Raw genomic sequence first — 26,313 nt, forward strand, 5'->3', positions numbered from 1 at the left:
CCCTACAAATAAAAATGAGTGGAACCAGTATGTTATCGTCCTCTACAGCGACACCGCCAAAGGAAATTATTAATTGACAAGCTCAGAATAATCTGAAATTAAGTATTGTGGTACATTTCAAGTTGCACTACATCATAGATTTCCGGTTGATTTAGTGCAGAGCATAAATTTGATCTGTGAGTGTATTCCGTAATAATTTCTGTGCATCTGCAAGCAAGCCACAGCATGGGTCAACGATCAAAGATGTGGCAGATGAACAGTATGGGCGGAGCAGAAATTACCACCGCGGTCGGCGGCTGATGAAAATCTGACCCAAGAGGCGTGCCTTAATTGTGGTTGGCTGCGGCCAGATTAGCTCTCTGTTTGGGTTTTTAGTCAAACCGAGCTCAAAACGATTCAACAGCTCCCAAGTGGACTGTAATGTTCATGTCTTCATGAGATCCCAGCGAAGATACGAGTACAAACGGTGATGCACAATTTATAACAACTCTGTTTGGATTTCTTGAAAGTTCAGTTTATCTCGAAATAATCCGAATTTTCCAATCCTTCCTAATGTAAATAATTGGCCATCTCTGATAACAACTTGCAAAGTTGTTACTAATCCGTCTGAACGGTGGCAGCAGAACGGCGTGCCGCGTGCCAAATGCGTAATATTTTATGCATAACGCAGTGTAACAAGTTTGGTCCTTGAAATAAGTTCCACCGCGAACATTGATCTGTCATACTCATACTTGATTACGACTTTATTTATCGGATATTCCTCATCGTGAATTAATCATAAATATTGGAATTTTATGGCTATATTGCCCGGGCAATAAACCACCCTATTTTTACACTCGGAGACGCTTAAACTAAATTAATAATCGCAACCTGACTAATTCATTTGTATGGGTATGCTCGATTGCTCCTGCGCGGATTCGACTTTCGACTGAGTTTCGAGGCGTGTTGCGACGTACGGCGGCGTAGCCTCTGACTTTCCGTGACCGGTGCCTTTTCCCAAGCAGTGATGCAAGTGTTGGTAATCCCGATAAATCTTATCGATCGTACACGTATTCGCTCGATCGGCTGTGTCAGGATGCTGCACGTCATGATGTAGCGCGGCGACGAAGCGCGGGCTGACTGTTTGTGAAGTCGTACTCTGTGTTGCGGGAATTGAATCAGGAGTGGACCGAACAATTAAAAGATTACAAACTAAAGCAGGAAATGGCCCCAATGTGTTTATGTACTGAGTTGATTAGTCGTTTCCCCAGTCACCAACGCAGAGGGAACACCAACCGGATGTTGTGTGGACGGAGAATTGGTTCTTTTCACCAAGTGAGTCTAACAAGTAATACGGCCTGATTTCCGTGTGTCCACTGTCAACCAATTGTGTCAGTGGCTAGACAGTTACAGTAAACTGAGTAACCAGTGCTTTTGAATTCCAAACAAATTATGATTTCTGCTGTTGTATGAGGGTGATAGTTTAATGAATAATTTCCCTGTAAATGGATTATTGTTGTTAATGTCACTTAACTGCGCTGATACCGGTTGCGCCGGCCCTCGGTGAAGTACAGTATGTGAATTGGACAATTGATGCAAACTGCATTGGACAATTTAGACTAAATTGAGCTAGGCAATTGACAAATGCTAATGATGATGAATTATAAATAACTGTTGGGGTTTCACTTTCAGCTGGCAGCACCGCGTAAATAGCTGCAGCGGTAATGATCATCTTGACTTTTGACACCGCTGTTGCATAGTTGCTCTACATAAGCTAGGCGAGGTAGAAAATTCACATTTTTGCCAGATAAGAGTGAACCGGTTCAACTGGCGTGTTTTATGATTTTGCGAGAGAATTTCTCCTATTATTTATTTACAGTTAAGTTCGGTTGCTGTTGCTGATTTCTGTTGTATGACGAACGAAGCCGTCGCTTGAGTGTTTTTTCTCGTCGCTCTCTCAGCTGTTTGTAGTCTGAGGAATCGGCGACACTGTTGCTACAGTAGTTTATGAATCGCCGGCTGTTCTGCTGGCAGCGGCGCCGTATATTTCCGTCTCCATTTATTTTGTTATTTAGTTTTTACTGCGCATTTCTCTTGGATGTGGATGCTAAATGAACATTGCGGATTGTTGGAATATCATGAAATTGCGGCGGGTCGGATGGCTGGCGTTGTTTTTGATTGTTGGAGTATTTGTGATCTCGATTTACCTGAATCGCGGCGGAATAAGCGGTGAGTAGTGTTGCGTATGAAAAAAGAGGAAAATAAAACTGAAGAAAATAATGAAGTGTTTTTATCCTTCGGCTTATTGCGTTTGATAAGAGGGGTTATGGTTAATTGCCGAATTGCTTAGACTCTAACTGTTGAGCGGAAGAGAAAAACAATTTTTATAATCCAGGAAGATGAAATACAGTGATAAGTATCTAACATTGGCAACGTTTAGGCAGCTACATTTTTTTGCAAATTCTTCGGGGTAAAATTTACAAAGTGCCGAATGCCACTGCCGAGGGCATTTTCGAAGTTCGATAAAATAATCATTTTATGAAAAAGAAGCAGATGTAGTGCTTGGAGGCAGATTTTGTTACCTGTTCCTAGATACATAAAATTACGTATGGTGTTTTCCAGTGATGTTGGATAGGTTCGCATTTACACAGTACATATAGGAAGACGTATTATAATATTTTTGTGGTTTAGCTTAATAATATAGTTGTCAAAGTCTGCAATTGTTATGATAAAATTGCAAATTAACGGAACGTCTGATCTTTTACTTAAATCAGGTGCAGTAAATTTATAAAATACTGAAATGCAGTTTAGCTACAGCTTTTTGTAGGATAATTTGAGAATAAATACAGCCACTACGACTTCGAGTTTTTCAGTTTATTTTCCATTTTTTGAATTGTGGCGGTCGTCACGCAGAATATAAGTTTGGTAACATAAGTTTGCTTAAGTTTAAGTGAAAGTTACAAATGCATTAACGGTGTTTAACTGTTACTACAAATTTTATCGCATCCACAGGAGGGACAACGGAACTAACTTCGCTCAACGTTAACTGAGAACAGAAAATGTTCCCTAGTTGACTCAAGTGATAAGCTTGACTAATATTTTCTTCTGCGACAGGAAAGTGCGCAAAATACCGGTTTTTCGGAATTTTTCTGATTAAAGTCAAATATTTGCATTACGGGGCCCCAGACAGAAATGGCTGTGCGAAACTGCAAAGCGTTAAAAGTCCACTTGAAAATGGATTTATCGTGTCTTAGGCCGCGCAGGGAGGCCGGGGGTCGTTTTTTGCATTGTTCAACAACGAGTATTGACCGGCACTCTGTTGGCACTTAATTTTTTTACTCCAAGTCGCCGGATGAGGGTAAACAGTTTTAAAATTACCTAAATCCAGTTAAGATGCTTGCCAGCTTTTCTCCTTGTTCCCAACGGAAGGGCCAAGGGAAAAGTGCGACTTACTCTGTTAACGATCTGAATGTATAGTCAGTGCAGATACACTTTTTCGGGCTAAAGGGAAATCAATTTATTCAATTCAGGACGCTGATAATTTCATGGCACAAGAAACTTGTGTACGAGTATGTATGTGTGCGGCTAAGAGATAGAATGACAACCAGTGAAGCGTGCTTATTTGGGGCTCGGTGTGCTGCAGATGTCCATGGTGAAGCGTATCCGTATCCGGCGGAAGCCGTGCCAGTCGCACCACAAAACGGACAGCGTACGCAATCTACGCCGGAAGTGGATCAAAAATCAGGGTTAGTCTCTTCTGTTTCGTCCTTTGGTCTGGGCTTGCGCGGAAATTCTTAATGCGGTGTGGAGGAATTTGTCCACCCTGATTAGCCTAATAAGAAATTAAATATAGGCTCACGGGTGTATGGGCTCAGTACAAAAGTAAATAAAGCCGAGCTCTTCAGTGAATCACGGATGACTGGTATTACCAAAAGGTAATTACGAATACGATATATTCTGGAGAGTTTATGAAGCTAAATCAAGCAGAAAGAAAACACAAATTAAGATGAGAAAATAAGCATCCGAAACAGAACTGTGAAACTTTAGAGTTATGTTACATCACGAATTCATTCTCTGACCATGAGTGCAGTATATTCTTTAAGAAACCTTTGGAATTAATTATGAATGTTCTTGCCTGAGTAAACTTTATAAAATGTTATTCATTCGTTGATTGTCGGTTTTTCTTGAATTTATTGCTTCAGGTGAAAACATTGTTGGGAAATTAATTTACATTATGTTAGGGTAGTTTCGACAAGCAAAACTTAAATTTGTTGGATGGATTTACTTTATGCGATTCGAATATCCAAATCTGAATTTATGTGACTTTTTACTCGTCTTTATGTACATTTAGAAACAACGCGTGTTGTACGTAATACTGATTGACAACCGTGCGTTATATTGAGCCGGTTATGAGTTTTGTCTATTTTATTACATCCCGCCGCGATTCGAACGGCTCATTTGGCCAATATCCCAGCAATCATCCCCAGCTGTGAGCCTTATAAGGTTACATTGAAGAAAATGTTTTAACAGCGAGCAGCGGCACAGTTCAGCCATTGGCGAGGACAGCCAGCATCCTGTTGATAAGGACGCATTAGTTGGTGCAGCTCACCGACCTGGAAAAGATGAAAGCCAGCGGGGGAAGTGCCAAGTAAGTTTGCGGGAAGAAGTGATAGGGATTCGTTAAGTATTGCAAAGAGAGACGGTATATCCGCTTGGCGGAATTTAATTCGGTGCGCTCGATTAAGTTGGGGCTGCCGGATGTTACACCGGCAGCAGTAAGGATGTCGTTAAAAAGTTAATTTGGACCGGAAAAATGGGGACTGCGGTCTCAAAAGATTAGTTGAAGCGCGAAAAAGTCATTATGGTCGCCATTTTTTCCTCGTTTTGCCTGGCAAGGAAGGAAGGGCGTTGTTCCACTGCATTGCTTGTGTAATTTTTCTTACTCCTTTAATCTAATTAATTAAAATATTTTATTTTTCGAAATGTTCTTGATTAAAAAAAATTCTCCAATAATGTCCTTAATTAATTTGGTTTTTTCGTGATTTGGCTTGTGCTGCTGAGAAAATTGAAAAAATAGGTGCAAGTATAGTCACTTACAGTTAATTTTTTTATTTCATTGCTGGTTTTGCAGTTTTATGTTATTATAGGAATTGTAAGATCAGTTTACCCTATTGGTGAATAATCTTTCTTGGCGCAGTACGCATTAATCTTATTGATAGCTCTTGTTGCATATGAATAGCAGTATTTTTTTCCTGTTTGCAGTTGGTAGAGATCGCCATTGTATCAGCCGGATACAACAGCACCCGCACGGCAACGACCCTCATAAAAAGCTTGCTCTTCTACCGGAGTAGTGCCATTCATCTGCACTTGATTGTCGATGCGCCAGCTCAGCAGATTTGGGCAAAATTATTCGAAACGTGGGAAATAGCAAATTGTAAGTGCTATTAACCAACCTGACCCCGATGACTAGTAGAGAAAATGACCAACCAATGTTCCGCATTAACATTCCCACCGTGTCCCGGTAAAGAATCGCGCCAGAATGTAGGCCGCCGGGCAAATGATCCGGAAACCAGAGAAAGTGAGAACAGAGGGTGAAACACATCTTTACCCATTTTTCTACAGTTTTTGAATGGTGTTTCTTGTGAACGATAATACGGGGACATTTCCGGCTGGAATATATTGCTCCGGCTGGACTATAATAGTCGGGCGAATTTTGGGTATCAGTTTTCCTGGCACTTGTAAATTTTGTTTGGGTTATTATAGGGTGTTATATGAGTTCAGGGTGCATAACGATGAGAGATGGGCGCGATCGGGTAATTTGCTTTCGTCATCTGATCCCCCCGGAGTGTCTGGGGGGAAATTTTATTCGCGGGCAAACATGTTTTTACGGCTATAATGTCATTTCCATTTAGTGGTCTGGCTTTTTCTGCCGGAACTGTCAATTTCCTGTTGGGAAAACGATATTCCAGGGGTGTTTCTGCGGAATCTTAGTGTGAAATTAATATTCTTTACTGCAGTAAATTCTGTGAAAATCACAAATCTGTAAAACGTGATTGAAGTTTACTAGTTTGGCTTTGCTGAAAATGATACTGAAAACGGTTGGTGATGCCCTTTGAACATCGGAATGTTTTGAGTGAGCATGAGCGTATTTTAAGCGATTCAGAATTTTAATGACAGTAATAATTATAATAATATATCAATATCATTCACTAATAATCAATGAATAGGCCGCAAGCTGTACGTTTTGAACCGGCGGCAAGGAATTTGAAATATGACTTAAAATTAGGGATGTTTGTTTATTACGTTATTTATTTGCAGGGACGGCCAGCTATTACTTGACCGATGGATTAAAACCTTATGTTTCATGGATTCCCAACAAGCATTATTCGGGTATTTACGGTCTTATGAAGCTTGTCCTCCCACAAATCCTCCCCGATCATCTCCATAAAGTATGTGCTATGCGGAGCCTGTATGTTTCGTGTCTAATGTAACCCGGCAAAATGTGCCTAAATGAAATGGGCTGGAAAAAAGCCCATTAATCGATCAAAAATCCTCTTTTCTCTCTGTATCTCCTTCTCTTGTTAAATGACACAAGTTCTCTTTTTTCTCCCTTATACCACCATCGTCTTGGCCCGGTTTTCAGTCGTTGTGTAACGGAAGTGGCCGTTTAAGAACGATTAGCGCAGCGCTATTCAATGAGTTGCATGTGTGAAATATGTTTGAAGGTGATCGTATTGGACACCGATATCATATTCGCATCGGATGTGACCGAGTTATGGGAACTGTTTCGACGCTTTAATAAGCAGCAGGCGATCGGCCTGGTGGAGAATCAGAGCGATTGGTATCTGGGTGGAATATGGAAGAATTACAAAGCATGGCCGGCAACTGTACGTTTTACTCAAAATATCAGTATCATGGTTAAACGGAAATAGCAAACGTACTAATTAGAATGGAATTGATTACTTGGAAAATCAGCCAAACTACTCGTACCATTAAAAAGATTGATGAATTACACCAAAAGTAAATGGTTTCTGATTAATACTCGTAGTTAATAATTTTAAAACCAGAAAAAGAACATTTCATATTACAAGAGAAATAAGAAAGTGCATTTGTTAAAAATTAAGTAAACAGTAACAGCTTGAAATAAATAGAGAAGCAGAATCTGTGATAAAACAAAACATTGTGTAACTTTTTGTGGTTTTGTACTATGCCTTGTCTTTGAGTCGGAAAGGAGAGCATCTGTGGTTGGTCCTAATTAGCTGTTGACATGATGTCAAATGAATGGTTTCTTTTGATGAGCAGGGTCGTGGCTACAATACGGGGGTAATTTTGATGGATCTGCCTAAACTGCGTCAGATCCACTGGATGGAGAAATGGAAGACTGTGACGGAACGCGAACTGCCGATTATGCAAGCCACAGCATTGGTAGGGTGTTATTATGCCCACGTCAGTTGCGTGCGAGGAAGACTTACAAGTTTTTATTTCGGAAAATCACAGATTAATTTTGAACTTCCACATATTGCTGGGTTAGCAGTTTAAACATATGAGATATGAAAAGGGCCGTAATGGTATCGTATTCTTGTGCGTACATTTGTAGCATTGTTGTATTGCAGATATTTTTGTGTTATTAGTTAGTTTAAGCTTCGCCCGTATTATGTAACGCTTTATTTTGATAAACTGTTACATCGACGAAGCCCGAAACATCAAAACAATATACAGTATTATTTTTAGGCCGATCAGGATATTTTTAACGCTGTCCTGAAAGAGAACACCGAACTGGTTTACGTGTTGCCGTGTGAATGGAACGCACAACTGTCCGATCATTCAAAAAGCCGTGAACTGTGTGTGAACAGTGACAGTCTGACAGGTTTTAAGGTGAGAAAATCCACAGCACGTCGAAAAAAAGGGAAAGCATGGGTGCTTGCTCCTTTCAATATCGATAAACTTGATCCACTAGTTTTCTCTGTATGATCCAAGATGGTAGAGATTAGGCCTAATTGTTATTATTTTCTGTAGATTATTCACTGGAATTCACCAAAGAAAATGCAGGTCAAACATCGACTGGGACGCTACTATAAGAATGATTACTTGACATTTGTGGCACACGATGGGAATTTGCTACGGCGTGGCGTGTTGGGCTGCACTCCAGCTAATTCGCTCGTTCAGGTAGGAAAGCAGTTGTCGCTGTTCCCGTGCCGGCTTGCTGCTAATTTGATCGCTTTGGAAATGTTAATCTGGCTGGCGTTGAGCGGAGAAAAATTCAAAACCAGTTAACAATGATACGTTTTCGGTTTTGGATAGTTTCGAATAAGTGACACGGCTTGTTTGAAAATTGAAATTAATTGGAGAATAATTTACAGAATGCGGAATTAATTTGGTAGAGTAACCGATGTGGATTTTGAACAGTTTCTCGCTATTTTCTTGTGAAACTTTTAATTTTTTATAAAATTAGATAATGAAATTAGTGTTTTTTAAAGCAGCTTTCTGATTGGAGGAATTGATTTGTAGTTAAAAATGTTTTCACCGCTGTTATAGGAATCGGAAATGTCATCGGATACATACGATGAATACTGCTACGATTTTGAACGATTGGCGGAAATGAAATTCCGTACACATTTGTACTTTACGGAATATGATTACGAGCCAACGGGTGATACGGATGTTACATTGGTGGCCCAATTGTCCTTCGATCGTCTGCAAATGTTGGAGTCATTATGCCAGCACTGGAGCGGTAAGACGTTGGCGTAAAAATGGAAGAAAATTTTGTTTTACTTACAAAAGAAGCGCGGCTGTAATTAGAATAATGTCGCGGGTTGGCTAATCGAACAAAGATCGCTGGATTGCATTGGGGCATTAGAATGTCCCTTAACGAGGCTGGCTGATCGCGGATGGGATGAGTGGCAGCGGAAACGGTTTTATGCCACGTTTCCGAGGGGAAAATTTATCGCTAGGGAATTGACATAGAAGTTTTTTTTCTGCGTCGGTAACGCTCGTTGATTAGATTATAAATGATCGATTTTGTTGCAGCTGTTTGACACTGCTTGTTTTGGTTTTGAAATAGAATTTTCCTGCAAACTCAGTTTCGACAGTTTGGGAATTTAAGAGTTAGTATTGGAAAATTAATGCGGACCTGCGTTGAAAGCATGAAATTGCAGTAAAGTGCTTCGTTCTGCCTGCTTCTCGTTTTATGTGTTTAGGCTATATTTTTGTGAACAATTGCAAGGGGTAGATTGGTTAACTGATGATTGATCCAAAAATGTGCGATGGTTTACGTTAAAATTAATACTCGTATTTTTGTTCCGTAGGACCAATGAGTTTGGCTTTATATGTGTCCGATCCAGAAGCACAGCAGTTTGCCGATTTTGTGTACGATTCCGACGTTTTATCTGCTCGGCGTAATGTGGGCTTTCACGTGGTTTACAAAGACGGGGTAAGTGTTTTGTCTTCGTTGTAAGGGAGGAAAAGATTGTGGTCCCAATATCGAGCCATTTACCGTGCACTTGTCCCCAAAATGTGTCGGCAAACAGCATCGATTTTTCAATTAAATGTTCATTCCCTGTTGGAAGTTCACTGTTTCACTTTTACCTGTTGTGCATTATTCATGTGACAAGTGGTCGATTTATACACAGTGGACAAAGCCCTGTATTGAATATTCCCCAGGAGCAGTGGGTGATTTGGTTTAACCCCGGCGTGCTGTGTATGTATGCCTTCTTTTGCAGACAGTCTATCCGGTCAACTATTTGCGCAACGTGGCGCTCAGTCAGGCCCGGACGGGGTTTGTCTTTCTCAGTGATATTGATTTCTTGCCCATGTTGGATCTGTACGAACGACTAAAGGGAAGCATCATTCCCGCGCATCTCCTCCACCCTGCCACGCAGGAGGGCCATGACCTTAGTGTGCAGCACGCCAAGGTGAGAGATTAGCCCCAGCCGCTGGTCAACAGGGGGATAATATTCTTCTGCAGTGATGGTCTGCTTTTCATTTTGCATCCATAATAGATGAATTGCCTATTTCAGGCCCATTCCCTCTATACTAAATTGGGCGTTGATTGGGTATTATCGTTGTTGTGCCGGTTTATTCACTAGGGTAATCTTATTCTTTGTTAAGATAAGGTTTGAGTTTATAGAAATTATTTTTATTGTTTTCTTTCTTACTTTTCGATGTTATAAAAATTTTACACATGAAGGCTTCTGATACCGGCGAAAAAAAGTTTTTGGAAAAGCAATTTTCGTATGCTACTCACAAAGACCGGGCAACCTGATTTTGATATGAGTTTCACAGTCAGCGCCTTTTGAATTTTTGAATGGTGGGGATTTAGTGGATATTTGAAAATTTTAAGTTTTTATTCGGCAGCGTTTAGTAAAAACCGTGACATTTCGTTCTCAATGGATAAAGTGATTAATTGGTGTTTCTATGTTCCAGGCATTAATTGTTCCAGCTTTCGAAACTCAGCGCTACCGCGTATCGGTTCCGTCCAACAAAAGCGAGCTTGCTCAGATGGTAAAAACCGGTGATATTGTGTCATTCCGCTGGGATGTGTGGCCGAAGGGTCACGCTACAACCAACTATTCCCGTTGGTTGGAGAGTAGTGTTCCTTATACCGTCGAATGGGAACCCGATTACGAACCGTACATTGTTGTCAGCCGGGACGTTCCGCGGTATGATCAACGCTTTGGCGGTTTCGGGTGGAATAAAGTATCGCACCTTATGGATCTGGCCGTGAAAGGGTAATTGTTGTAAAGAGTTCCGGCAGTTTCTAGAATTCTTGTACGTAATGGTAAATCTGTATCGCCAGATAATTGTTTTCGAAAACTAGAATCGTACAGTAATGGTTTCAATGTTTTTTTCAGATATGAACTGATCGTTCTGCCAGATGTGTTTATTGTGCACATGCCACATGCGCCTAGCATCGACATTGCGAAATTCCGCTCCAAATCTAAGTATCGCCGGTGCCTGAACAAACTCAAACAGGATTTTGTCCGTGATTTGGCCAAAATATACGGCATGAAAGCCACAAAGTATCTAATTGACGACAAGAGATAACACTGGCTTTGTCGGCTGGGCACTCAGCGCTAAGCCATAGGTTTTGACCAAAACGTGGACAACTGGCGGTCAACACGAAACAACGATAATTTGGCTTCCTGACTTGACCAAAACCATTTTGTACCGCAATCTCCTTTGGTCGGCAGCTATTGGAGTGCATTCACGTGATAATGGGTGGATGAAAGCAGACAGATAGTTTGTCTTTTTTAGAAATGATCTCTATTTGTTTTGCAGCTGATTTTCGTTTGTCCGCTTGCCGGGTAGTTTTTTAATTATGAATTTTGAAGTCTCGGTGATGTATTTTTTGGTTGGTTTTAGAAGAGATTTTTAGAATATTGGTTTTTTTGCAATGGAATAAAATTACTTGCTGAAAAAATAGCAACTGTTGCATTGAAAAACTTAGGAATGTGGATAATTCACACATAGAAATTTGAAACTTACCAGTTTGTTTGTTTGTTTGTTTGTTTTATCAGCTTAACGTGTACAACGATCAGGAATAGTTCCTGCAGGAGGTTGTAGACAACCGTTCAAGAACAGCTGCCACAAAAAGGACAGCTCCTTACAACATTTCTTCGAGGCATCATTCACAATCGTAAAAGTTGTAGGAAGAACAAAAAAGTTGTAGTCAAGAACAACCAGTACTCTATCTGAATCGACGAAGAATATGCGCACATTATTAATTTGCCCATTGCGGCCTCATCACAAGTCGACAGACAAAGGCATCCGTGAGCGTTATTTATCGTAACTGACGCGAATATGGTGATTTTTAAATTATTCCCTACTAAATACTGTGAAATTACACGGCAGTAATTAGATCCTATCAAATCGGTGGCGGCACCCGGGACACAGTTGTCGAAACCTGTTGCATTACTCAAGTGGTTAAGTACTCGTAGTAAATGTACAGTGTACTTAATCAGCGCAAGTGCAGCAGGAGACAGATATCAAAATAATTTTCTGGAGGCAAGTTTCTGCAGTTTGCCTAATCAGCGTCTTCCTAACCGCAAGCCGTATGCAACAAACATTTTCTATCAGCAAACACACGAACCATGTGGTAATATAAATAACAAAACTTTTTGTATAGAATATTGATCCCCTAATATATATTAATAATTAATAGATTACTTACCTGGATAGCCGTTGCATCGTCGGCATGAGAAAGTACACATGCAGTCAGTTACAAAAACACTGGTACCACCACTTGTGTAACTGCAATAAATCTACACCATAAAGGTGACCTTTCGCGTAAACGCCCTGGATGGAGTGACCACTCTCTGGATGAAATGGCTCTCGCCTGCGAAATCTTGTCGCCCTACATTCTTGAAAAAAAGCAATTTTTGTCAGAAAATAGATACAGCACCAAGCTCCCCGAATCCCCGACAACGTTATTTCTAAATAAGCATAAGGTTGTATGTATAAATTGTATAAATATGGTAATTTCAACTTAGAGTCTGTCGGCATGATTTTCTTCAGGTTTATTAAAGCGCACCGCGGCTTTATATCGGTGCGATTTTGTCATGCTGAACCTGGTTCATTTCAGTCTGAAATTCTTTTTCAGCGGACATTGAGCTATTTTCCTAAACTTGATCCAATGACTAGTAAGAGTACACAAAAATAATTTGCGTAATGTGCTGTACTGCAATATTCATTCTTTATATTTATATTTCTTATGGCGATATTTCTGACCGCATGACGATGGCCAATATGCTAACCATAAGCGACTAATAAAATAAGTTTCGCAGCACAATATTGATAAGTACAATACTACCTCTTTAATACAGTAAGTACTCACCGTACTCGTACCGTGTCCGTACGAAAAAATTATGATAGTATGAGTTTATTGAAAATGAACTGTAGCTGAACTGAAACAGATTAATTAATAAGAAATCAAGATGAACTGCATGGCTGAACCGTATGGGTAGCCGCAAATCTTAATAACGCAAAATGGACACTTCGCGAACGCAGTTTACTATAGTATTTACGTAAGTTCTAATAATTTGCATTCCAGAGCATAAGATTACTACTACTCTAGATATTACGTATATAGCATAATAAAACTGGTATGTGCAAAGTCTTCTGCGATCCTACTACTCGTAGGAACAATAATAATGTGCAGTACTTTTGCTTTATTCTATAACAGTACAGTACTCTAACTAGGTTGGTGTGGTGCTTTGCGCACGTATTTTTGTTTCTTTCACACGCTCCCAGATTGTTTTGTAATCCCAGGTTATATTTATGTTGGTAACTACGATAACGGTCACGTACGCTACAGACGTGGTGCACACTTTAAACTCGCGTAAAAATGTAGAGAACTAAACTCCGTTGTCGAAGATCAGTTGGAGGATCTTTCTCTGCATAGTGCATAGTGCATGTCGTTTCAGTTCCTTAATCCTTTCTACTACAGCTCAGTATTCTGCGTTTGCACGGTATAGAAATAGTAAAAGGGTGAGTACCACCCAAATTAATTTTTTGTGCTTTTAAGTTTAAAGTCTTCTCTGTATTCTGATTTTCTGAATTATTTTACTTTACAAGTGGAACTGTACACAGTACTCGCCTCTGTTTACTGTATTTTGCTGCACCATCCTTATGCGATCACAGCCGATATCCAGAAGTTTGTTTTTCTTTGAGGTCAATGGCCAATCAGTTTCTCGTCAGATGATGTTCTGATGCTTAAACACTTCCTTCCGGTAGTCCTCTCGATCGTATTTCAAACGCCGGCCCGTCCATTGTTCCCGCCCTTGGAATTTATGGCTGTAACTAACATTTCGCTTAAATCGTTTTGAGTAGATCTACACCAGTCTTGCCTCGGAAATTAACCTTTTTAATTTTACAACTGAATAGTACAAATACGTACGTGCTGCATTGTTAATTTTTCATCGTCCTATCTAAAACGCACACGGCACACCACTGGGTGGATGGATCGATAGTCCAGAGTTTCACAGCCTCACCATTAATACAGGTGAGCTGTTTTACTGTATATTGCAGACTTGGTGAAATTTTATCTAAATTTGGTGACCTTTCCTAATTAAGTATACTTCGCAGACATCAGTAAATCAAAAGCGAGATGCATTACGCCATTTTTCTAACTGTCAAATTTTGGATAATTAACAACAACAAAATTTGCGCAAATTTGCGTCATCAGACGCAAAAATTAAATTTTTAACAAAACCGTTGCGCTTCGCATTGCTGTGTTTTGAGCGGCCCCACTGTTACTTTCTACCTACAAAAATATTTTTTATAAAGATTTGCTCAATAAATATAAGGACAGTGACACAAAGGTTACAGTACAACCCCTGGGACCGCTCAGCCGACGCGTAGTCTGGGACTTTTAAAAGATACCGACTTACGCAAGCCTCTCTGTTCTGTTAAAAATGAAAAAAGAAGACTGATGAAGTTTGTTTGATTTGCTAATTTGAGGGTTGTTGATCGTGGTCAAATGTAATGCCGTCAATACAGTTGCCATTGTTATAAGAAGCACCAAGTACGGAAGCAAAAAATGGAAGCTTAAAAATCGTGTGACGTGTATCGGCTTTAATAAATCTCTTCGTTCAGTAGGAGCGGCAATACTTTATCTGGCTAATAAGTAACTAAACAAAGTTGTAACGCGGTCGTAATGCATTTACAATTTTTAGTCATTTTCGAGTTCTGAGTGGACACACGATCCTTTTCAAACAGAATCTACTCCACACAGCGGTGGGTGACAAAAAGGCGCACTACTTGCAGTACATTTTGTACAGTACCGTATTGTATGTGTGTAGCGCAAAAATTCTCAACGTTTTGACTCTGAATTTATGAAAACCGCAGTTTTCAGTTTTCTGTTTCTAATGCAAAAGTCTGTTCCTAATTATCTAATATAAAATTGAATATAGTATATAGATACAGGCATATAACTAATAGCTATATCTATATATAGTCTTATTAATACTAATGGCACATATCGTACTGACAATTAGGCACGTACTCTGTATTGTACACTGTCCCGTGAGAAGTTAGAACGTGACTTTTTATCGTTAATTTGACTGTGTCGTGTACTGTACAACCAGAAAAATTTCTATCATTATTTTTAATTAGTGTGTATCAGCGCTGGCTTTTTATTCTATGAAGTGACCATTGCCGAATAAAATAATAAACCAGACAGCTACGTATCGTGATGTACAGCACTAAAGCGCGCGGTCTAATTGTTCGTAGCCTGAGGCTGCTTTTTGTGCTTACCATTAGTGTCCGCAAGTACATCTGGTCATCTCGCTAGAAATACGGACCAAAATACAGGGATAACATTCTTGACCGCTCCTTTTTCGTCCATGATATCAATTGCAAAGAAGAAACGACTATTTGACAATGTTGCTCAAAATAAGTTTTTTTACCTATGACGAGATCAAAAAAGGAGTGATGCTTGATAATTTTGATATCTCGGACTAGCCTGTGGTCAACAAAGGCTCTGAAGAATATTTTCGAGTGATGTAGCCTGCCCTTTTTTAATGAATTCTGTTATCTAAACTGTCCAGTCGGAACTAATTTGTCAACAAATTTTGTTGCTACGCTACGGATTGATGTACGGAGTACGGATATTTATCACTGTTATTACTAATTGTAATAGTAATACAAATTGAGTTTGTTGAATACTTATGATTTTTAAACTGTATTTTCAATAAGTATTTACAGATTGCGTGTTTTTATTCCACTAGTTTCATCATCGCCCCACGGATAATGACCAGCGGCTCGCCTTTGTGACACGTTGCAGTTTACTAACCAAGTCATTGATCTTTTTGCGCACTGCAGTACATCGTACCGGCAGGTACATTGCACTGAGTCGACAATGCCCAACGGAAAACATTCGAGCCGGAACATGCATTTGGAGTTTTCTGATGCAGTGGAGCGCATTGCCCAAATTGTCAGGGCAACTGGCGTGTCTTCATTGTGTCATGGAAAATCCTTAGCAAAGTTCTTTAAATTACTTGGCTCAAGAACAGTTCAACACAAAGCCAGGGTTAGCATGCATTACGCTTATGCAGCTGTGGCTTGGAGCAGTCAGCGCAGCAATGCTGCTGACTCTCGGTCGCTTAAAGAAGTAGTTTCTTCCTTTCACGATCCTGCTGTGGAGTTTCAGGACGTGCACAAAGCTTTTTCTAAGATTTGTACGTTCGATCGTAAAACAGCCAAGGAAAACGTTCAACCAAACGTCGAGCACCACCGCCCGCGTGCGAAGGACGTTGCCAATAGGCTTTGTGTCACTTTGAATTTGCCGAAAAACCTTCGCGACAAGGTTGTCAGTTTTCTGGGTAGCATTGAGAATGACATCGGAACTTTCCTTGGGGGACGTCAATCGGACTCTCTGGCTGCCGGCACCGTTTGGGTCGCGAAGGAACAGATGGAACTCAACCTGGAAGGCGGATTGGGCCAACTTGCCAAGATGACCTTAGTCTCGTCACAAGCCATCTTAACGGTCACCAAGGACCTTGCGGGATACCCCGGCTTCACCCAGTTGTTTTCCCCGGAAATTAAAACGGAACCAATGGAGACTATTCAACAACTTCAGTTCGAGTGGAAAACAGAACCGGAATTCAAGATTGAATGGACGGATTTCTGACCTTTTGGATTCGTAGATGATGGATCGCTGTTCTAAATACGGTAGATTGCCGGCCCAGAGGCGTTCAGCTTCAGTACAGCAGATTCCGAGCGAGAAGAAAAAAATTTCATCTTCGATTTGCGTAAACAAATTAAATTAAAAAAATACAAACATTATAAAATAAAAAAAAGGAAAACCAAAAATTGCTTGCAGTCCAATAAAGATGTTCTGAAAACGGGAAAGATAAAAGGTTTTTAAAAAAGATAAATTGGGAAAAAAATTGGTCCGGTAAAATTTTTGTGTAACCGCTTGACGTCCTTGTTACCTTACTTTAAACGTATTAATTAGTCGTCTGTTACTCACTTTGCTTAGTTTTGAAATCCTAACATTTCGGTGTCAAGTCGGTGTTGACTAATTACTGATTGTTGTTCGTTGGAACTGTTTAATGCACTTTGTTACTGTAAACACGTAATACCGTGTTAAATATTGTTACGATATTACTTATGTTTTGTTTGGCTTGCACATCACATTGCCACTTTTTTTAGCGAATCTCGATGTTAATTAATTTTGACAATACTAATATCTGTGGCACATAGTTTCTTGTTTTTTGCTGCTGTGGTGCATACTTCTATTGATGCTTCAGGTGCATAATTATTACTACGGTGTTTGGCACTGTCCTGTTAATTCGACCTCTACTCATGTGTGCCGATTTTGGTTTATGAATACCGCTTGTATTAGTTTGTGTTTCCGTTTTTTTGTAACTTGCATCGTATGATGTGGAATGAAATGAAAAATAATAAGCAAAATCCACCATGCCCTCGTTTTCCTTTATTGTACTCGCACCTAAATCTCTCTGCCCCGCTCATGCTAGAAAGTGAGTGGAATTGTACATGCGATTCCATTTATTATTTATACACCCTATACCAAAATAAGAATTAATGATACCGAAAAATTCAAGTTGGAAAACCCCGACCAAATCAAACCCGACCCCGATCAATCAATTACTATTCATTTGAGGGTTGCTATCCCCAAAGACAGAGTTAAGCACTGATTTGCTTGCACCAGCTTTCAAACTGCACACAGTACCTATAATAAGTATAGGCCAGGAGCACCGCTGTTTTCGCAATAAATAATAAAAAAAGCGAACTACAGAAGGCACGAAATCATCCAACATAAAAGGAACAAAAATCTGCATTATCACTGCAAATGTTATTGCAAATGAAGTTCCAAACGCTTGCCGGTTTTGTCAACCGTTTCCACGCCGTGTTTCAGGTGCCATTCCCGTTTTTCATGAGCCAACATAACGTCCGTTACAAAAAACACCTGCGGATATACATAAGTTACTATTTAAAATTTTATTCTTGACACTACGTGTCAGACCCAGTAAACGTTAATTGCACGGGCACAGCAATCATAAAAAGATTAATTCATTCACCTGAGAAGTGGCCAGTACCAACGTGATGGCATAAATAAAGTTCGCATTCGCACTGCCGACTTCCAGCCAAAGCTTCCACAGAACAGGGAATACTGTAGCCGCTAGGACGAGCATGACGCTAACTATGAGCGTTTGGCGCATTTCTACAAAGAAGTCCCAGTAATCACTACATCTCAAAAACGATATCCCAAAAACACTAACGTGGTATCAAATGCCTCCACACGGCAAATAAGCTCAAATACAATCCGATGTCACCATACGAGGGGTACGGCTTAAAAGCCGTGATTAACGGTAACAATGTGAACAGCGCAAACATCGGGTGATGCCTATAAACAACAAGCCAAAATTGTTCACCACACCCCTTTGTAAAGACAAAGGAAATGTCTTACCGCAGCTTCACAGATACCGGAATGGAGTAAATGCAAATATTAATCAGGAAAACCCAAATAAAAAACGACCGGAACTGTTCGAACATCTCAGTGAAAAAGTACCAATACAATCCGATATTCGGTGTCAGATCAGGAGCAGAGATCCTTAAAAACGGACTTCGGGGTAAAAACACACTGTGACTGCAATATGAGTTTCTACTTACAGAAATCCATAAACGCCACGCAGGAAAGTCCATGATCCCATGATATGACTGGAAACAACCAACATTATCGCAAATGATCCGATAAAAACAAGACCGTCCATCAGTAGTCCAAAAACGGAATCCCCTCTCGACCGGCAATGCGTTTTCGATCCCGCAAAATTCTGCCGAAATCGATGAGAGATGAAAGTAAGTAAGTATATTCCATCCCAATTCAAATTACTGTACTTGGAAAAACGACATTATAACAATAAAATACTGCTTCAAGGCTTTTTACATCGCCCACACATTCCTCATAGTGGCATCACGGAAACAGTTACAACTTCGATTTTTCAGTATTTTACAAACCATTTGCTGTTTGTTCTTTACCTCGAAATAAAGATGCAGAGCCGGAAAAAGCAATCCGTAGTAGAATGTCTGATACGTACACAGCGCCAAAAATACCAACGAAATATATCGATAGAACCGACAGGCTCCTAACGGAAAACAAGGCAACAATGACATAGTAATTAAATTAAGGCAACAAGAAATTACGGCAGTCTGCACATCAGCCTCGCACCTTGCGAAGCACTCAGCAGCATGGCTGCCATTAACAGATTCGTAAAGACAGTGGTTGTTTTGGCCCAGCAGGATCCAACAGTCAACGGGTTACACAGATAACTGCGAAATCAAACAGCGTTATGTTAGTAATACATAACTTAATTTACCTCACGCAAATTCCATCTTACCACAAAACAACGAGCTTGGGAACAGTTCGTATACAATCGAAGCTGAGCATCAAAATTTGGCTTTCTTTCTTGAAGCTTGTTTTGACTTTGTGCTCTTCCACCACCTACCACATGTACACTACTGATCACCATTCGTTCAAGAATCTTATCAAGTAATGATAATTACAACCATATTACAGTAATAGTTCGACAAAGTAGAAGAAATTCTAAAATTCTCCAGAAATTAAAACGGGACACATTACACATGCCTTCTGCTCCAAAAAATTCTGGGCAAACAGATACAGCAGAATTGCAGCAAGAATATCGGCAACCTGAAAAACAGCAATTACGAATAGACGTTCTGCATTTCTCGCAAGTACAGCATAAATCGCATGAGTAATGGCGAAGCGACACGAATACTCACCGGAAACAAAATATCAATGATCAACGGATTCACACGATGAAGCTTGCTCAGCAAACCCAAACAAAACGGTGTCTGTCAGTAATAAAAGAAGCATTCATTATTTAGACCGCAAAATCTTTTTCTCCGTTCTCCAGAGTTTACCTAACTGATTGTCAGATCGAACTGTTAAACTGGATAGTTATTCTAATAAATTTGAAGCTCATACATTCAGGTCAACAAAACAACTGTACACACTGCTGTATTAACCAGTAAACGTTAAACAGTAAAATGAGTAAACTGTTAAACAGTAAACCTGTAAACGTACCTCATGAAATGTATCCCCTAAATATGGATCCACGCCGATTCCGTACAAAAACAAGCCCTCCGACACTGCGCCCAACAATACATACCACGTCAAAACAAATGTTCATTGATAAATTTGCAATAACTGCATTGTTTACTGCCGTACAGTGACCGACTGGCTGCTCAAAGAGTTACTCGCATCTCTCAAAGCATCAACAAACCTCTTCGCCATGAATTGGTGGGAACTGAGAACTCGACTCGTTGGGAGGCGAATTCATGGATGGGCGAGACGAAGACCGCGAAACGCACGGCCACTCCGATAAATGCTAATGCAATAAAGAGCAACTTCATTCTTATCTTTGGCAGTCCAAGAGCAGATGCCTCACGATGGATCAGAAACAGTACGACATTCCTGGCGATTCCGTGAACAGTTGTCACAGAGTTGTGGGAATCAGGGAATGCAGTCAATTGATCAATTGATCTCAATGAGCAAGACGTTTCTGCGCCGGAACGGCGTAACCAAAAGAGCGAGCGTTTACAGTTTATTGACTTGGGTACTGTCGCCAAATTTGAACTAAAAATAAGAAAGCCGGAAGACTTCTAACTAGTTTCCCCAATAAAATTATCAATTATGATTAAAAAGTTTTATTTTTAAAGAAGTAACAGCGACGTCACAACGGACTGCACGGAAAATATACGTGTGCGCCGCCTGCTGTAGGATGCATGCGACAATGCAGTGTTTTGGTTCAGATCTTCAGACCAGAATAAAATGCATAGGATCAATGGTCAATGGACATGCGGTTTTGCAACATTCTGATAAATTTTTCATTTTTGTAAATGGCTGTTTTCAGTATTTGGTGATCTTGAAAGGTTAACATTCTGGTGCATGAGTTTGCTTTTAATACGCATCACTTCTGAAACTGTTTTAACTGCACTGCAACAACGACTGAATTGATGGTACCTTCTGTAAAACTGTAAAACATGACTGACGCTGATTGCTCTCGTCAGGTTTCCGCGGTTTTCTCGGGATTTGTTTGCCACCTGGAGAAGGAAGCCGATATTCGAGATGTGAGAAACAGTTAGAGAAATACAAAATTGCTGCATCTGTTGATCAGTCTTTTGTCTGTTCAGAACCTGAGAATTAGCGTGAAGGATGTGGAAAAGTTGAGCCGTGAGCTAATCGTTGGTCTTTCGGAAATCCATTTGAGCCAGTCGGCGTCTCGAAGTACGATCGAAATTCGAATACTTACGCAAATGCAGTTAATGCACTAATGACGTCGTATGTTTGAAGACATTATTACCATGTTTCTTTGTGTTTTACAGTATTGTTAACCTGCGAAATGCTTTGTATCAGTAGTGCCTGAAATCTACAGTCAAGCCGAAGATCGTCTGGCGAATATTCGAAAAGTCATTCAAGAGCTGATTGTCAAAGTTCCCTTGGATCAGTACTATGTGTGAGTTTCCAAAATACGGTGTACTGTCGTATTTAATGCCGCTCAGCGTTTTTATTTCCCGCTGTACGCGTATGCGCTGTGGGATGCTTCGAATTCAAGGACCGACTTCTTGATTTATTTTTATCTATATGACATAATGACAGTCAGCGGTTTATGCCGTTTTGGCTAAGAGATATTTTCGGTTTCCACACGTTTGTCGATAATTCAGTTTGGTGATTTATTTCACGCTTTAGGTTCCATGAAAGCTGGAAATATGTATTCCAGAAGCTGGTCCTGGGAATCGCCTTGGTTGTTTATCTGAAAGAATGCCGAGTGGCTACATTGGAGGAAGTTGCGCAAGCGATTGGAGGTACAGATTATTACGTATATAGTGGTGAAAATATTATAATACCTAAATTTTTAATGTGAATTAATCACAGAAGTATTTTACAGCACATACGTACAGAGTATAGACCGTAATAGACACCTGGCTTTAGGCTCATTCTTGGTGTCACGTCTGTATTGTATTTACTACATTTGCAATATGTTTAGTGAAGAGTGACAGAAAGAATGGATTTCATTTGGATCTGGAAGATTACTTGTTCGGTCTGCTGAACTTGGCCAGTGAACTGGTATGTAAACGTCTGTTGCTGTGAAGGGAATGTATTATTAGTGGAGAATTAGCGGAGTCAAATGTCTGAACTTGAAATACAGTAACTCTTGTACACTTTGCAGTCGCGATACTGTGTGAACCGCGTGACTGCTGGCGACTATAAAAGCCCCGAGAAAATTTTCACCTTTATCAGCGAACTGGGTTCCGGATTCCGCTTGCTTAATCTCAAAAACAACGAGTTGCGTCGACGTTTTGATAGCCTGAAATACGACGAGAAGAAAGTGGAGGAGGTTATTTATGATCTCTCAGTGCGGGGTTTATTGAATAAAAGCAGCGCATCTGGGGCGGTTGAGGAGAAAAGCGCTGATTCCAGCTCGATGCAAGAGTAATTCGCTGAGAAATGTTTCTTTTCGAGTTATTCGACTGTAAGTATTCCTGTTTCTCACGTTGCACAGAACTAAACAGTTTTGTTTTTTACGTATGTGCTTTAGTTTCCTGCGTTTAAGACTGCGCTCTAACTGGACTGTCGTCAGTTACGAATTTAATTTAATGAACACATTTTTGTAACTATTTTGCAACGACTTTTTGCTAAGTATCAGGCTGGTCCATAAATCAAAATAAACGATTGATAACAAAAAGGCACCGGTAAAAAACTATCACTTCAATGTCAAAATAATTTAGGGATTGGCAAAGTCAGCAGCGGTGAACTGGTTTTTGGATTATCCCGATACACCGAAAGTGTCATGTTTCTGAGATCAAAAAGGGCTACAGCGATGGTGCATCCACCATCTTTCTCGTTCGGTGTGCGATAAATAGGGTAATCAGCGTCAGCGGTATCACCCAGAATATTCAACACATTTTCAACATTCTGTGGCACCGGAAATTGCTTGGCTCGATTCTGGCGATGAACGGAGCTGACAATGTTGTCGGGATTTTGTTTAACCCGTATCCGTTCGTATCTATAACAGGGCACGAATTCACAATTAGCAAACAGCACGATTGCACGAATCAGGAAATTTAAAAACCACTACAATTACAATTAGATTTCTCGATGCGATTTTTTCTTGGTACACCGCGTAATAACAAACAACAATAATAAAGATGGAATAAAAGTTTACTTCTATCCGTTTTCTGTTTACTGTTAGAATGCGCTACCGAGAAGACCGCATAATATAACTCGTATCTGTGACTCATTACGTCAACCCAAAATCAGAGAAACACAAAGGGAATGAAATTCGAATCAAAATTCTGGCTGCACAAAGGGCAAAGGAGTCTTACTTGTTCCAGTGGTACATGTATCCGTTGCCCTCCATATTCGGCTTAGATAAATCGTAGGGAAATGTTGCTGCACGATCAATCACAGTAGGAATTGTGGCGTCGAAACTTCCAAGCAGTTCGTAATTCCGCATTTTTATGGAATCATTAGGATTTCTTGTGAAGACCACATTTATACTACAACAAGAATAGTTCAGCGGAAGTTCTCACACTCCCTAAACGAAAAACTTCCGCCGCTAACGGCGGAATCACAGAAACCAACAGACCTGCATCCCTGCGCCAAGCCCGGTGGCGTACTTATTATTCTCTCAAAATCTTCGGGGCTTTCCGCGGACAACAGAGCACGGTTCATAATATACCGAGCTGCAATCGTACCATAACATATTGGTAACATGTTACAATGATAAATTTAAACCACTGAACAATTAAAAAACAGATGTGCGCGGCATCGGATCTTACATTACTGTCCTACTAGCACAAGACAGTCACGATTCCGCGGAAAGAAGTGCGCATTTACACCAATAAGCAAAACTAGCTTGCTGCTTAATAATTGAATAAAATGTGAGTGTTACTATCGCACGTTTTCAATCCTGATTCTGGTATGCCATTTCAGTAGCACTCACGGATTTTATTTGTGGGAATCTCAATGGGCGATTCGGAGTTAACAGTAAAAATAATCCCAGCCCGATTAAAACTGAAAGCATTCCCCGGAAGACAACCAGGGTATGAGAAAGCTGTAAATTTTTCCAGCAAAGTCCCATTTTCGGCCAGAATTTCCGCTGACACCATATAGCTTCTGGCTTTCATCTCTGGGTCGTTATCCTCATTATGTCCAACAATCTCCTGTCAGACACGAACGATTAATCGCCACGAGCAAGGCCGCCGAAAATATTTGAATATTTGCCAATTACGTTACAAAGTAAAGCTGTATACATAGCGGTGGCTAATTGTCATAGCCGCCTAAATTTACACCTGTCGCAAAATTGCAAATGGAGCTGTCAGTTTGTACCGAGAGTGCCGACTACTCACCGCTTCTGGTCGGTTAACAAATACGGTGCTGCAAGCCGGCGTCTCGTAATGACCTTGACGCAAAATCAAACTGATTTCCGAACGAATATGCATACAGAAAACCTAAAAATAACATCAATTTGAATTTCCAGGTTAGTATTCACAAAATATCGCACGCAGTATGCCAAAACGCTGCAACTGCCACCGCACATGTCAAGATAAAACTTATTCTACAGAAAATAAACTCTAAAAATAAAGCTTAAGAAAGCATACTGTTATCCTTAATCAAGCTTACTGTCAGGTGAGGTAAGCAAAGGATCAGGTGCAACACGTAAACTTATCCAGAAAATAATTGTAGCATAAAAATTGCATCACCAGCAACTGCATTTCGCTGTTCAGTAACCACTTATTAAAATCAAGTACAGACTCACTACAGAGTACACAGTGTATTGTAATAAGAGCAGAAAAAGACGACACTGGCTTACGCCTGCTGGAATAAGCTGGATATACTAATCCAGAAAAATCAACAAACTAATACCATAAAAACCGCACCACGATTAATTAATATAACTCTGTCGCATGTTTATCAAGTTATTCCATGCAGGTGGTCCTCGCGCGTTCAGGAATACTATGTAATTTAGTAATAAATCAACACTGGCTACCACAAGGCACGAAATATCAAATATGTATCAAGGCACTGCTGAAAGCTACACAAACCTAATTTTAATTTCTATTCGATTTTTATTCTACGATATTAAAATATAACAGTATACATAACAGAACATAAAAGTAAGTACATTAAGTCTTCAATTTAATAAACAGTACTCGTACGTATTGTCACCGAATAAAGATTATGTTGGAATGTTTAGCAGATACTAAGCAAATGTTCGGCCAATTTTAGACCGTAACAGTAAATTAGAATCCGAAGCTAAATTGGTTAAATTGCCACTCGCCTGCTCAAACGGAACTCCGCTTCCGTCAGAAATGCCACGGATTTCTTCCAAATACTGCGGCACAACATCCCGCACAGCATTTAAATACCCATCGAATATCCTCCGTCCTTTGTCGGTGCGAATGAAAGGCAGGAATTTGTGGTGCATCGGGGCAAAACTGGCGTAAAATGCCTGAATGTGTTCGCGCATCAATCGCCCCTAAAATACGTGCTCAGTAACACAAAATATTCCCCTAATTCCTCATTGTCAGCAAAACGCACACAAAGCGCAGCACTGATTTTCCTTGTGAATGATACGCCCATGTACCATAACGCTTTGAAGATCGAATAGAGAAATGAAAAATTCTCAGAACGAAATACCAAATTTAAACAACGATATCAACGATACATGATCCGTCAAGACAACAGCAGGACGTACCGTTTCGAACCCAACTTGATAGTTCGTTCCGCGGACATTGATTAGCGGCAGGGAATGACTCCCGGAAGCGCACGGATTACTTCCGGTCATTCTACGCTGGATCTGATAGCTTTTGGGGATATTATACGGACGCCATGTGCGAAGGAGTGCACGAACGAGAGGCTCCGGGAATTGTTGTTGGGCTAATTGCGGAGGCAGTTTGATCGAAGGCGTATTGAATGGGCGCATCTGCAAGGGCCAGAAAGGCACTATAACACTGCCATCCGCATGCGGCAGTCCATTGAAAAGGACACCGAATATAAAAACCACCAGATGGGCCAGCCCGATCCATCTATCCGGCATTGTCCAGAAAAACATTGATCTTTTGTAAGACAAAACAATAATGAAAGGACTAAACAGAAAGTTACTAGTTGATCGAACCGCTAATCGAGCAATTTTGGTTGACTATCAAGTTTCACTTCAGTAATTTTACCAGCACAGCCAATGATTTGAGTGGGAATACAGAGGAATTGTCGATCAGCGCGCAGCGTAGCGGCCGGACTGGTCAGTCTTGAGATTATAAGTGGGGCGGGAAGAGCGACGCGTTTGTGTT

The 26,313-nt window shown here is 40.3% G+C and overlaps 5 protein-coding genes across 12 annotated transcripts; 3 read left to right on the forward strand and 2 right to left on the reverse strand.

Moving 5' to 3' along the window:
* Positions 1-319: 319 nt before the first annotated feature.
* Positions 320-11,395, forward strand: LOC129591956 (xylosyl- and glucuronyltransferase LARGE2-like). Of its 2 annotated transcripts, none has more exons than XM_055487853.1 (15): positions 320-1,314; positions 2,055-2,208; positions 3,623-3,725; positions 4,510-4,627; positions 5,242-5,413; positions 6,298-6,428; positions 6,705-6,866; positions 7,282-7,404; positions 7,711-7,854; positions 7,996-8,145; positions 8,515-8,710; positions 9,285-9,409; positions 9,699-9,890; positions 10,402-10,706; positions 10,830-11,395. In XM_055487853.1, exons 2-15 carry the CDS (start codon positions 2,091-2,093, stop codon positions 11,020-11,022), a joined length of 2,232 nt encoding a protein of 743 aa, XP_055343828.1. In that variant the 5' UTR covers positions 320-1,314; positions 2,055-2,090; the 3' UTR covers positions 11,023-11,395. The 2 variants fall into 2 exon arrangements, with proteins under 2 accessions (XP_055343828.1, XP_055343829.1); XM_055487854.1 differs by lacking the exon at positions 320-1,314 and adding an exon at positions 1,403-1,552.
* Positions 11,396-13,325: 1,930 nt separating this feature from the next.
* On the forward strand, positions 13,326-17,345 carry LOC129592001 (uncharacterized). 6 transcript variants are annotated; one of them, XM_055487930.1, is made up of 3 exons: positions 13,346-13,464; positions 13,648-13,978; positions 15,705-17,345. In XM_055487930.1, the coding sequence occupies exon 3, from the start codon at positions 15,836-15,838 to the stop codon at positions 16,604-16,606; it is 771 nt and encodes a 256-aa protein (XP_055343905.1). In that variant the 5' UTR covers positions 13,346-13,464; positions 13,648-13,978; positions 15,705-15,835; the 3' UTR covers positions 16,607-17,345. The 6 variants fall into 6 exon arrangements, with proteins under 6 accessions (XP_055343907.1, XP_055343905.1, XP_055343904.1 ...); XM_055487932.1 differs by lacking the exon at positions 13,648-13,978 and having other exon boundaries at positions 13,326-13,445; XM_055487929.1 differs by having other exon boundaries at positions 13,365-13,978.
* A 73-nt stretch (positions 17,346-17,418) lies between these two features.
* Positions 17,419-20,675, reverse strand: LOC129591989 (phosphatidylinositol glycan anchor biosynthesis class U protein-like). The gene is made up of 12 exons (XM_055487912.1): positions 20,244-20,675; positions 20,045-20,109; positions 19,741-19,812; positions 19,586-19,648; positions 19,338-19,441; positions 19,169-19,269; positions 18,979-19,085; positions 18,613-18,773; positions 18,410-18,553; positions 18,222-18,346; positions 18,021-18,163; positions 17,419-17,908 (listed from the first exon to the last, which is right to left on the reverse strand). Exons 1-12 carry the CDS (start codon positions 20,371-20,373, stop codon positions 17,795-17,797), a joined length of 1,329 nt encoding a protein of 442 aa, XP_055343887.1. The 5' UTR covers positions 20,374-20,675; the 3' UTR covers positions 17,419-17,794.
* Positions 20,676-20,794: 119 nt separating this feature from the next.
* Positions 20,795-22,699, forward strand: LOC129591915 (translin-like). Of its 2 annotated transcripts, none has more exons than XM_055487791.1 (6): positions 20,795-21,090; positions 21,154-21,247; positions 21,377-21,476; positions 21,710-21,825; positions 22,008-22,087; positions 22,191-22,699. In XM_055487791.1, exons 1-6 carry the CDS (start codon positions 21,004-21,006, stop codon positions 22,455-22,457), a joined length of 744 nt encoding a protein of 247 aa, XP_055343766.1. In that variant the 5' UTR covers positions 20,795-21,003; the 3' UTR covers positions 22,458-22,699. The 2 variants fall into 2 exon arrangements, with proteins under 2 accessions (XP_055343766.1, XP_055343767.1); XM_055487792.1 differs by having other exon boundaries at positions 21,380-21,476.
* Positions 22,593-26,167, reverse strand: LOC129591914 (beta-alanyl-dopamine/carcinine hydrolase-like). The gene is made up of 7 exons (XM_055487790.1): positions 25,722-26,167; positions 25,305-25,502; positions 24,373-24,474; positions 23,967-24,186; positions 23,610-23,706; positions 23,347-23,520; positions 22,593-23,027 (listed from the first exon to the last, which is right to left on the reverse strand). The coding sequence occupies exons 1-7, from the start codon at positions 26,076-26,078 to the stop codon at positions 22,736-22,738; spliced, it is 1,440 nt and encodes a 479-aa protein (XP_055343765.1). The 5' UTR covers positions 26,079-26,167; the 3' UTR covers positions 22,593-22,735.
* Between the last annotated feature and the right edge of the window lie 146 nt (positions 26,168-26,313).

The sequence above is a fragment of the Paramacrobiotus metropolitanus genome, unplaced genomic scaffold (assembly GCF_019649055.1).
Source record: "Paramacrobiotus metropolitanus isolate TYO unplaced genomic scaffold, Prichtersi_v1.0 Parri_scaffold0000049, whole genome shotgun sequence".
NCBI classification, from domain to species: Eukaryota; Metazoa; Tardigrada; class Eutardigrada; order Parachela; family Macrobiotidae; genus Paramacrobiotus; species Paramacrobiotus metropolitanus.